The sequence below is a fragment of the Hoplias malabaricus genome, chromosome X2 (assembly GCF_029633855.1).
Source record: "Hoplias malabaricus isolate fHopMal1 chromosome X2, fHopMal1.hap1, whole genome shotgun sequence".
In the NCBI taxonomy this organism is placed as follows: domain Eukaryota; kingdom Metazoa; phylum Chordata; class Actinopteri; order Characiformes; family Erythrinidae; genus Hoplias; species Hoplias malabaricus.
The window spans coordinates 41,753,106-41,766,280 of NC_089819.1; the positions used below are offsets into that span (position 1 = coordinate 41,753,106).

A 13,175-nucleotide genomic window follows, 5' to 3' on the forward strand; every position below is an offset into this window, starting at 1 on the left:
ACCTCTGTATATAATCTACAACTATGGTTTCCACCTACCCACTGTCCAAGATTTTGTAGAGTTGGAAGGATATCATATGTTGCTCCAAGCAAAAACTTAATATGACTTGCCTCCATTGCCCACAGTTCTTGCCAAGTGATCTTCTGCTTCTCTAAATTCTCCCAGCAAAGCCATTGGCCTTGTTTTGCCTGTGATGCTGCTATTGCGCAGCATTCCTCCTATTCCTGATCGCAAATAAATCTAGTCATCATTTGCCTTCTCTCTGGTGATGTGGCCTTACTACAAGATTTCCATGTATCACCAGACCCAAGGCCCGCTCTTCCATATTGCACATGGCCAATTACATCCCTTAGTTTTAAGGAACTCCTGACTACCTGCACTGCCACTCGTGGGTTCCACTTTTTTCCTGTTTTTGAAACTGGTGCTGCTGCTTTAACCACACATCCTTCGATCCTGAAAAACTCATCTCACGACTCACCTTTAAATTCCACAACTAAACTTGTGAGTGGTAGCTCCAGTACCCCTCTCCCATACCATACCACTCTACTTAAACACTGTGGCCCCCCTAGCCACTTCCTTATGGCCTTGTTCATAACACTTTCCATCCTCTCTATTTCTGTGATCAAGATGTCATAAACTGTCATAATAGTAACTTTATAGGAGAAGGAAAAAACTACTTAACTTTCAATGGAAGTCAATTTAAAAAGATTTTATTCCAAGTAATTTTGGAGCATCATGAAATGTTCACACAATCTGAAGGACAGTTGCTGAGTTAAAATTATGTGGTAAACTAAAAAATGAAAAAAAAAAAATGGAAATACATGTTTTTCATTGGACAGTCACAATGTAAAACTGCAGGCGTTTTATTTGTAAACATCACTTCACAAACTCAAAATATATATGACCCTAATTTGATTTCTTACAAGTTGTTGAACTATAGGTGAAGAAGTGGCAACAAAAATCCACAAATTTTAAAATGAGCATATATGTATTACCTGCAGCTGCATGACGACATAGTTGAATTTATCATTTCTTCCACAGCCAATAAATTTACACACATGATTTTTACCTGAAAAAATGAAAGTATGTAGAATAATTGAAGAAAATTAGAGGATAATATATTTTAATGGTTTCCCACAAGTTAAGTCCTCTGGGGTCTTAATTAAATGCCATATATTTTAAATGTGGCCAGTATAACACATCTCTTTTTAAACAATGAAACACACACAGCTGAAAACAGGTCAGAGAGAGCATCAGTGAGAAGCAATGCACACAATAGGTATTGTTTGTCTTTAGTGATAGGTTGGCATTTATGTTTGCTTTTGTTTTTGTTATTCTTGCTTGTTTTTCTTAATTACTTAATTATTAATTATCTCCTGTCTTTTTATTTTTACAAAGCTTAATGTAGCCCTCTATAAACTGACAGGGTTGCCTAAATCTAATCATAAAATAGTTGTAAGCCCTCTAGATTACCAGATTAATGTGCAAATTCAGTGAAAATGTAACATTTTCATATATCAATTTTCATGTCCACTTTGAAATACATGGAAAGTGATTGTAACAACAATTAGTTCTAAAAAGATTAGTCTTTAAATGGCTTTAAATGCAAATACATTTCATAAAACCATCTGTGATTGTTAGATGTTTTTTTAAACAATATTCAATAATGTTTGAAAGTATAAAGTATTTTCTTTGTAGAGATTAAATTAAAATGATCATGTATGATGTTTTTGCCCCTGACCACTGTGAGCACCATGACATCTCTGTGTGTGCGTGTATCTATGTATCACATAATCCAGGTCACGTCTGCCTCATTTGTGCAGCTTCATGGAGAACGTGGCATTGCATCTGAGCTCCATGTGATTTTACACTTTACATATCTGTCAGCACAGGAACTTAAAGATTCGAAGCAAGACCAAATCCATTAGTGCAGTATTTAAATATGTGGACTGCAGTAAATGCATTAACTAATTTGTTTTGTTGGCAGCTCATTACCATTAAAAAATTTACAATTTTCTCTGTCATGTTTTGGCCAAAAACCCGGTTTTTTTTTTTTGTTTGTTTGACTATTGTGGTGCAGCTGAGTTGACAAAGTTTTACCCTGTAGTTTCTTCAGAACAGCCACTTCCATCTTTAGAACCTGTTTGGGCTGCTGGGCTGACTCAACTTTTAGAGCCACGTTCTCCCTGGTCAGCAGGTCCAAAGCCTCATAAATCTCCCCAAAACCACCACCGCCGATCTTCTTCAACTGGACACATCACAGTGGAATATCATGAGTTTAATCTAAAGCCTAATCCAGAGGTTTCTGGAAATTTTTAAATGTCAATACTGAAGTACTTCAATAAAGTTCCATGTAATATACATTCTGCCAGTTATGCACACTAAAAATAGATTAAAATATATTTCTAACATAATTTATACAACTACTTCAAGAAAACGGGTGAGGAAATTTTCTGAGGAACTAAAAATTAGCATGCAGGATGCTGCAGGATATCAAAAGAATGTAAAATCCAACATTGTACTGCAGATACTTCCCTCTCTTTTGAAATCCCTGGTTGTGGGTTTTTTTTATTTTTTATTTTATTATTTTTTTTTTTGCTGCAGCATTACCAAATGTCGTTCTGTGAATTACTTTGCTGGTCCAGAGTAATGAATGTTTAAGTTTAGCTTAGTTCATTAACACAGTGGTGTAATATTTTATATATTAGCGCACTACTTCCACAGTCAGGTGAAAGAAAAAGTGCCAACGGGCCACTAATGATGTATTCTTTAAAGTGAAGCCTTGGGTTAATTAAAATATTCACATTTCTATTATATACAATAACTTTGTTGTACAACGTAATGCACTTCTAAATAACAACAAAAAAAAAACCCAACCTGAAAATAAAGAGTGCCAAATATAACAACCATTAAAATATATGCGTTCCTCAGAGTCCTTTCATTGTGAGCCCAACCCTATTCTCCCCAATTTACTGCTATATCATAACCACTTATTTCTACCTAATAGAATACCTTGGTGCTTATGATAACTTTCACAGACATCAGTGTAATTAATGGCATTCTATTAAAGGGACACAGTATTTTACCTAAAAATGACAGCTTCAAAAAGATTTTGAGGCTCTCCTCTGACATGTAATAGGGAGAATTGTGCCTCTCTCACTGCTTCTCCTCTAAAAATCTTGGCCATGCACCTTCAGAACCATGGGGCGGAGATCTCTCATGAGAAATACAGCACATAGGACACAGGTAGTTACATCACTATAAGAACAATCTAACTTGGATGTCCCAGTACAGACATTATGGCAGCGAGACCAAGGAGGAGAGAGAGAGAGAGAGAGAGTAGAAAAGTAAATATCTTGTTGCCCTTTCTTCATGTGTTGCTGTGCTAATTAGTGATCCATTTTGTTGACGAAAGTGTTAATTGATTTTTCTAGGTATCAGTACTGGCCCTTGTTCTGGCACCATCTGAGCTCAGGGGAAGTTTAAACTTGAACCTATTGTACTACCTAGGATACACATTCTGTCTAAACACTAAGCAAAAGTTTTTTGAGTCACTCTGGATAAGAGCTGTAAATGTAAACGTAAATGTAATAAGATTGTTGAGCATTATTGAGCAGTAAGCCAGGGTTTGTATGGACTAACTCACTTTTTATCGTTAGGCACAGATTCACGTAGTAAGTGCTCTTCTCTGGTTGCTGTGTGATTATTACACTTTGTGTCAGTGGAACCCAAGTTTTGTTGACAATAAAGTGTTAGAATCAGGTTTTTGAGTGTGACAGATCAATGTGGGCCAGTTGTAGCACCTGCTAACTTTAGATGGATTCTTATAAAAGTGCTTTTCTGTCGGTTGCTGCGTGATCATAACAGCTTGAGTAATATCAAAGTTACGCATATTTGTAATAAACCAGTCAAGTATATGTTATGACCACTATATGGTGCTTATATGGTTTTTATCATGTAGTCACCGTCATATTATTCTGTGAGAGGAAAGAGAGAGAGAGAGAGAGAGAGAGAGAGAGATACTTCTTTTACTCAAGTGGAGGTCTACTATGAGGACTTTTAATACTACTGGCATTATATTTTACCTTGAGTATCTCTAGTTTAACTCAGCTACATAGTTCATATACTTTGTCCACCACTGCACACAGGTTGAAAGCCAAATTTCTGACAGAAACGTGGGGCATCTTCGGCTAAGGTGAGGCTACTGTTTCTAAATCCAACATTTGTAAGCACCAAGTAACATCATTTACATATAACTGAGGTTATATAGCATTCTAACATTAAGGGAGATTAATACATTATCATTTTATTTAATGTACATTTTAAATGTCAGCACACTTTACTTTAATTATTTATTTATCTCTGTTTTATTAATTATTCAACACTTTAATTATCCTTTAGGATCCATGTAAATGGGGCTTAAAGCTCTCCAGGAACAGGGCTAGTTAATATTTTGGATGATGCTACTATTTAGTATTTTAATCCAGTATGAATCTGTAGTTTATAAATCAGCTCAGTATTAATCACTTCAGTAACTCATTAAACACACAACTCCTTTAGTAACAGTCATCCTGTCTGAATCAATCTCAAAGGGGGTTAATAACACTGCAATAAACAGACAACAGCACATGACGTGTGTGTTTGTGTGTGTGTGTGTGTGTGTGTGTGCGTGTTTGATGATTTGTGACAGGTCTGTGATCTCTCTCGGGCAAATGAGCAATAATCCAACTCTTACACAATCACATACAGTCCACTACACATAAATACACAGTCATCACTGAGAGAAACTCACTACATAACCACTGACTTCACTCTCAGATACATATCTCTTTAACTGTCTATACGTGTCTATATTCCTTTACCGGTTTACAAGCATTGCTGATGTGTAGCTATGCTTCTTAAATGTATTTGCTGGTTTATTTACTTTAATTACATTTACATTCACTTTCTGTAAACTCAATTCTGTACTTCTGAGAATTATATAAATCTCCAATTTCAGTTATAAAGAAATAACTATCCAAAAATATCTGAAGTTGGTGATAAATGTCTTTTGAAAATGTACTGAATTATTCATATCCAAACTGCTTGTGGGATTTTTTGAATGCTTTTTTTCTTTAGAAGAACGTTTTTGAGAAGTCACCTTGATAGATCAATAGAGCAATGAATATTGGGATTTTCTGGTTGTTCTTGATTGCAAGTCATGAACATCCTGCATTGGCAAGTCATGATGCATACTCGTTATTTTGGATGAATCAAAAACCATATCCAGGTACTTTAACAACTCTTGGCATCTGTGTTGTTCTTGTGTATTGGAATGTAATTTTGGCAGTGGAAAATGATGTCAAGCAAGAACATGAGGATGTAAGAACACACAAGAACACATATCGAGAAGCCAAAGTCTCACAAGCACAACACATTACAGCTCATGTGAATGGGCAGCCTCTGTTACTCATTTGTGTTCCAATTTATAGAAACATTACTGATCCCTAAAGTTTAAGCTTCCAGACCCATGTCCATTCGTTCCTTACTTTTATTTATTTTGTTAAAATGTAAAATTTCAATTGATTATCTGGACTCACCACTTTCCAGCGGTCCTTGACCATGCAGTTGGGCGGCAGAATATCCTGCTGCTCAGAGCCGTTCATGTTCCCGGTGTCCTGTAGCACAGGCACTAAACACTGCCAACCCGACAGAACCCGGGCCGCGCCCAGCTTAAACGACCCATTTATCTAAAAAGAATATGCACACACACACACACACACACAAATACACATACACACAAAATTGTTTATTGGTATGAAAATACTACAAGAAATTAAACGCACCCTCTTAACATTATTGGACATTCCAATGTGGTCTGCAAAATAACAGCCAAAAAACCTCTATACCCACTTTGAAAATCTAAACTAACTAACTGCAAATCTCAGCTAGTTAATTTACAAAATTTAATTTCAGCTATTCAACCCTCCAGCCATCACTCAGTGCTTTAATTGTAACTAATTGCAACTAATAACTTCCTACTTTAACAGGAATGCGCTAAGGCTAAGCATTCTGACCAGTCATGGTTAAGCAAGGTGTATAAGCAGCCAAAAGAGAAAAAGGGTATCAATTACAAACCCACAGAAAACCATGTGGTTCAATAATCAAAGAAATCCCTTAACCAAGTTCTGATGGGATGCAGAGAATATTTAAAGTTTAGAGAAACATCACTTTGTGTATTTAAATTAATTTCATATACATCAGTGGCTCCTGAATTACTTCATTACCTTACCTTCATGACCCCTGTGAAAAACTTACCTTTTCTCTGCTAGAAACGCAAAGAGAATCTCCACATTCTATTCTTTATTAATACTATTCAATCCATCTCTTTTCAGATTGCTGTTCCATTTAATATACACTTAAGATTAAGAATAAGAAGCAAACCCATGCGCCACTGCATGCAGTGCTAACGTCACAGAGACCGCATGCAGAAATCAGCTTCAATATGAGCTTAGCATCAGCGCTAGTCAACACATGCAGTGGTCTACAGGGAATAAGCTCCAATATGCAACAAATCCAGAAGAGTTTACTGAAGCCCAGTAGAGAGGAGCGTCCCAACACTGTTACCAGCTTGTGTGAATATCATTCACAAGAAAAGGGTGGAAAAAATTTAACCTACAGAAGTCATAACCAACTAAGGTGTTGTTATTCTGTAGTAGGTATCATGCCCATATAGGGAACTCTGGCTCTTACCCGGATTTTTCAGCAACAGAAATGGGATGCCCATGAGTTGGCAACACTCTTTATACAGTAACTTTCTCATCCTCTAACAGAGCCTTAGACTTTTCTAAAATTCCAATTTACTGCAGTAATTTTGACTGGCCCAAAACACAGTCAATCAACCAATCATATTTGGTGTCTGAAGATTGTCTCTTTAGATTTACACTGGAAAGGTAATGTAGCCAACAAGCAGTGGGAATTAGCATGTTGCTAACAGCATGCAGCCATCAAACATGTCTTGTTTTACTGATTCCATTACGACAGTCAACTCATAGATGAAAGACAAAAACACTGGCTAGTTCCCTGTTTGACCAACGTGTCTCTGCTTTGTCAGAAAACCATAACAATGACACAGACACAATTAATAATGAAATTAATTTCTGACTTCAGTAGATCATTATAATTGTACTGCCCATACCCACATAAAAATGCAGTAACTTTCGTTCTGCTTCCTGTTAACTCTGAATAAGAGTTCAGTGCCACATGGCTGATTGTATCTATCCTTGAGGTCCACAGTGTGAATGGAGTTCCACAAGAAAGGAAGTCTCCGAAATAGAATCAACAGTAGGATACCAACCTATGCCCCTCCAATATGCCTAATATTCCTCCAAATACAACACATAGCCCCAGATGACCCCTAACAATACACCACATGCCAATGCTATGACATGTCATCTATTGTTAATGCCAGTACAACCCGAATATATTCCCTCATTCTCAATGTCCTCCGTCAACAATTTGCATAAATCCTGTATATCCACATACCCTTGTAATACCCACATATCCTCCATTATACCAACTAACCTCTCTAGATACAACATATTCCCCAAAAACAGCATGCAATAACTCCAAATGTGCTACCAGTACACTTTACATGATATGGCCTCAACCAAACAGTCCCATATTAAACCCAATATACCCCAAAATATACCCCATAACATACCAATATTCCTCCCAACATTATTACAAATACTCCAAGCATAGTCCTACATTACTAAACACAAACACTTTCATATATGATCACTTCCGGTGTAACAGGCTAACAGTCAGCAGCAAGCAGGGAGGGGGTGCTCTCAGTTTAGGGAGCAGAAGTCATTCAGGTTTCCTGGATCAATAAAAGCTGAACACATACAGTAACTCATCCAGCAATGAGAGAGAGAGAGAAAGAGAGAGAGAAAGAGAGAAATAGAGAGAGAGCTGCAGCTGCTAGAGCTCAGAGTTTATTAATGAACTCTCACCATCATTAACCTCTTCAAAAAACGCCACCTCCACCTCACAAACACCACAACAGAGTGGAGCAGAAACCTCTCCTCTCACGCCTACAAAGCCAAAACATAACACGCTTCATATGTATTAGTTATTACACATATATTACTTACTTATGTCATCTTTTAACATCAGCTACCACATTACTATTAGTACACACGCTTAGGTAAATATGAAAAGCACAAAGGTCACTGAGCTGGAGGCAGCAGCAGAAAACAAGCTCATGCAGCTGGACGTTACAAAACAAAACAAAACATTAACAATGAGGTCACCATTAGAAATGTCTTCAGAGTAAACTAAACACAGGGAATACAATGTGCAAACACAACAAAATACACACACACACACACACAAACACACACATATTCACATTCACACACACAGAGTGATGAAAAAAACAGCTACAAAAAAAGGCCACAGACACAAATACAGATTAAAAACAGCATTAATGCTAACCTCAATGATAACCGTAGTGCATATGCATATCCCCAATATTCTTGTATAATTCTCTCGTGCAGATATAGACAAAGGTCGATGATGAAAATAGGTTTTGTTCAGAGAGAGTTGCTCTGCTCTGAAGAAACCTATGAAGATTGTATTGTCGAAAGACATGAATGGAACCAGGTGCCTCTAAAAGCTCCTCAAAGAATACAAAATAATCTCAAATTTAAGCTTATATTTAGTTTAGATTTCCACTGTTTTTCATCATGGACTGGCGTCCCCTCCAGGGTGTATTCCCGCCTTGCGCCCATTGATTCCAGGCAGGCTCTGGACCCACCGCGACCCTGAATTGGATAAGCGGTTACAGATAATAATGAATGTTTCTCATCATCACTATCATTCCATAAAGCTTTTTAGGCTCCTGGACTTCAAAGGTACTGGTGTAGTGGAACTCGAGTGTTGTAATGTTGAACTGTATACATGAAGATGCCTGGATCCATTCATCAAAAGTCCACAATATTCTCTAATATGTACAATTTGAAACCAAAACTCAATTTGTACATCCTTGAGACAGATACAATGTACACATTAATAATGAACTTAACTGATAATAAGAGCCCACATACACAGAAACCTGGTAAATAAGAAAGAATAAATAAAATGTAAAAGAAAGCAAGGCTGCTGTCATTATTCTGGAGTAATCCTTATCAATATCAATAATCAAATCTGCTTTTAAGAGGATTTTCTCTCTGCTGGAAGTGAGTGATGTCCCAAAATGCACCACTGCTGCTTCAGTCCCGCACTGCAGAACCGGGTCAAAACCAAACCTCACCAGCAGGGTGGACTCAGAAGCACTCAAGCACACGGCACAAACACAACACCCCCCCCCCCCCCATGTTTTTTGTTATACTTTTCTACTGTGAAAAATTAAAATTAAAATATATATTTTATTAGATTTTGATTTATTAGATTATATTTATGCTTAATTTATTTTGGTACATTTAACACTTGATTTACTTATTCAGAAAAATAAATGTGTTATAATCCTATATTCTATAGGAAATATGCAGAGATTATATACATTATACATACAGATGTTAATCATTATTTAAATATCTAGTGTAATAAAAATATATAGCATTTATATATATTGTGTATATTATTCAAGATTACAAAACTAAAATGTTATTTTTATTTAAGGGTTACATTTTACTGTAAGTAAAATTAATCTGATTAATCTGTTTAACTGTGGCTCATATTGTGTTACAGCATTAAACCAAAGCTGACATCAGAGTAATTCTAAGAGTAAACTGGAAGAAACTGTCTCCTTAGTGAACGGGGCTGTTTTGAGAGCGCCCCCTGCTGGAACAGCACAATACAGCACGTCACAGTCACATGTCCTTCTCCAAAATAATATAATAATAAAACAAATGCGACAATGTCCTCCAGCATGTACCAGAAATAAAACGGACTTTTAGACCCAAATCATGATCATTTAATTAACTAACTCGTAATCAATATCCATAATATCAGACTGCGTGGCGTCATCCTAGAATGTTCTCATTATACAATACCAGATGAGAGCCTCAGTAAAAAACATTTACATTTTAAAAAGCAGCATGCCCCCCTTTCCATATCTGTAAACAATGCTGCAGTTGCATTTTTACAATCTGACGCCAGTTTCTTTTTTCAATTTTCATTTATACTAAATGGTGCATCAGACAATGTCTTCTATTGGTCACCATCATATTGGAATTTTATATTCCACCTTAAATGATGCAGCAGTTATATTTTAACATTCTGATGTCAGACTTTTAATTAATTTTCCCGTTCCACATTATATGGTGTATCTGTTTCATTCTGACGCCAGCTTCATTACAACCCCTCGTTCCACCTTAAAATATTGCAACATACCTCGGCTTCTGATTAGTTTTCTGTCCCATATGGCACCAGAATGTTACTGCTGTTATTTAAGGTGGAATGGCGAATTCAAATAAGCACCTGGCGCCAGAACGTAAATGCTGCACCTTTTAAGGTGGAACAATGAATTCCAATAAGAAGCTGGCGTAAGAAGGTAACTGCTGTACCATTTAAGGTGGAACCGAGAATTCATATGAGAAGAAGGCAAAATGATTTCTGGGGCCTTCATTGACAAGGAGAAGCGTATATTTTTACCTGCTCATCAGCAGTTTAATGTTGTTATCCTCATCTTCGTCATGTTTTTCATCATCCTCACTCCAGCTCCGCGGCACATTTTTATCGTTATTTTGATGCTTTTTTCTGCTCCATGTCGAAAGATACTGCCAGCATCACCATCAGATCTTCAGCATCACTGCAGTGCGCCCCCAGCGGATATTCCCACTTATTACTGGACATTACACAGAATATATTATAACATTAAGGCAAATCAGGGAGTGTGAAAAATGATGTAGCTAATAGGTTGTTCCACAAAGCAGGATTCGTGAGTGAGCTACTTCACGTGGACCCATTGTGGACACAGTTTTCAAAATCAAGCATGATATTTAATGGGAAGCTGTTTAGCAGCTGAACATGAGCCCTACATCACCACGCCCAGTGCCAACTGTGGGTTATGGGTGTAACCTAACTCCCAGGCACTCCATAGGTCCAAAGGAGAAACATGTTTCCTCAGAGTGAGGGATTCATTTTAGACAAATGAGTAGTAAAACTTTCCTTTTTTTCTTTATGTGTGTGTGTGTGTGTGTGTATGTATTTGTACAAGTTTGCCACTAGTGTTCTTCTCCTCCTATCTTGTCTTCGTTACTCCACCTTCACTCTCCTTCATCCATCTATTTTCTATTCTCTCTTTTCTCCATTTCTCTTCTAATCTGTGCTTTCTCCATCTTTCTCACTTCTCTCCTTCCTCCACCTCTCTTCTTTCAGCTTTCATTTTCACCTTTCTCTACTCCTTTCATTCAACTTTCTCTTCTCTTCTCTTCTCTATCACAAATTCTTTCCTTACAACATCTCTCTCTCCCCTTATATCCTTTGTCCATTGTTCTGTCTTTCTCTCTTTCCACCATCACTCTCTATTCATCTCTCTTTGTCTGTCTCTGTCCTCTACCAGAGCTGTGCATGCATACTTTGGCTTTGTCCCCAAATAAGTGTGGTCTCCTTGATTCGTGTTGTAGGTGCCATGGATATATCTGGGTGGGACTAAATGTTCTCCACTGGAATTCATTCATTGTCTGTAACCGCTTATCCAGTTTGGGTTGCAGTGGGTCTGGAGCCTACCCAGAATCACTGGGTGCAAGGTGGTAACACACCCTGGAGGGGGCTCCAGTCCTTTGCGGGGCAACACACACTCAAACATGCACACCTATGGACACTTTTGAGTAGCCAATCTACCTCACATGGTTTTTTTGGACCATGGGAGGAAACCAGAGCACCCTGAGGAAACCGACACAGACCCAGGGAGAATACACTAAACTCCTTGCAAACAGCAGGGCTCAGGTCACTAAATCTTTTATTGTAGATATAGGCCAGAAATCTTTGAAGATTAAACATGAAGAATGGTTTAGCTACTGCCACTCTTAACTACAACAACGGAGCCCAGCTTTAGACACTTTAAAATCCAGATTGAATACATGCCTATATATTCAAGCAGGCTTACAGCAGAGTTTAAACATCACTCACTTGTGATTCTTTAACACATCTTTCATCCATTGTTACTGCTTATCCAGTTCTGTGGGAGGAAACCAGAGTAATCTGTGGACATCCGTGTAGATACAGAGAGAACACAGCAAACTCTTTACTGAGGCAGGGCCCAAACCCACATTTCTTTATAAACTATAATGTTTCAATTCACAGGAAGCTGACTGGCTCTTAATGCTGAAGGACGGGCCTTTATCCGTAACCAGAAACTAGTTCAGGGTTATGAGAATTTCAACGAGTAATCATTTATTTCTTATTGAAGTTTCTGGTTATACCGAACACAACACTGTCATCCTGAAAGCGCCCCAAAAGAGCTTTTTTCTTGTCCCTTGGGCTATTTTTACTGCCACCAAGGCAGTGGTGTCTGAAGCCCTTCCCTGTGTGTGAATGTGTGTGTGTGTGTGTGTTCCCCTGTGAAGGACTGGCACCCCCTACAGGGTGTATTCCTGCCTTGTGCCCAATGATTCCAGGTAGGCTCTGGACCCACCGTGACCCTGAAATGAATAAGCGGTTACAGATAATGAATGAATATACTAACTATTGAAAAACCATTTACATATTGTAGCAAAGACAACTCAAAATCCACAATAATTAAAAAATGCATTATTTATATTTATTTATTTATAGTTTTACAGTGCAGTGTGAGTACATGCTTTCCCTTTTTAAATCTCATCCCACTGCAGGAGAGAAAAAAAAAAGATACAACAGCTTCTTTGGTCTCAGCAGCGTTTCCTTAGAAAAAAAAGGGTAGGGAAGATTAAGGATTGTTGTGACTCTTATTTTGAAATGTGTGCTTCTAAAGTAAGAAAACACTGATCCCACAGAACAAATGCTTTCTTTATGGAACCATGAGCTCAGTAACACAATATTCTGTAGTTATATGTGTTGTTGGTTAAAGATTTACTTTTCTATAGAGATTGGGATTGTCTGATTATCTGTTTCTGTACATTACAACCTGTTTTTTTAAATAATTTTATAATATATATATATATATATATATATATATATATATATATATATAAATAATTTTATGACTA

At 37.3% G+C, this 13,175-nt stretch overlaps 1 protein-coding gene across 1 annotated transcript in view; it reads right to left on the reverse strand.

Moving 5' to 3' along the window:
• Nucleotides 1-10,781, reverse strand: part of LOC136677298 (tau-tubulin kinase 1-like) — a 34,605-nt gene extending 23,824 nt beyond the window's left edge. The window contains exons 1-4 of the mRNA XM_066654802.1: nucleotides 10,642-10,781; nucleotides 5,580-5,729; nucleotides 2,101-2,248; nucleotides 996-1,069 (exon numbers count right to left, since the gene is read on the reverse strand). Of these exons, the coding sequence (XP_066510899.1) occupies nucleotides 996-1,069; nucleotides 2,101-2,248; nucleotides 5,580-5,645 (288 nt within the window). The 5' untranslated portion in view covers nucleotides 5,646-5,729; nucleotides 10,642-10,781. The remainder of the gene's footprint in view (nucleotides 1-995; nucleotides 1,070-2,100; nucleotides 2,249-5,579; nucleotides 5,730-10,641) is intronic.
• Nucleotides 10,782-13,175: the final 2,394 nt, after the last annotated feature.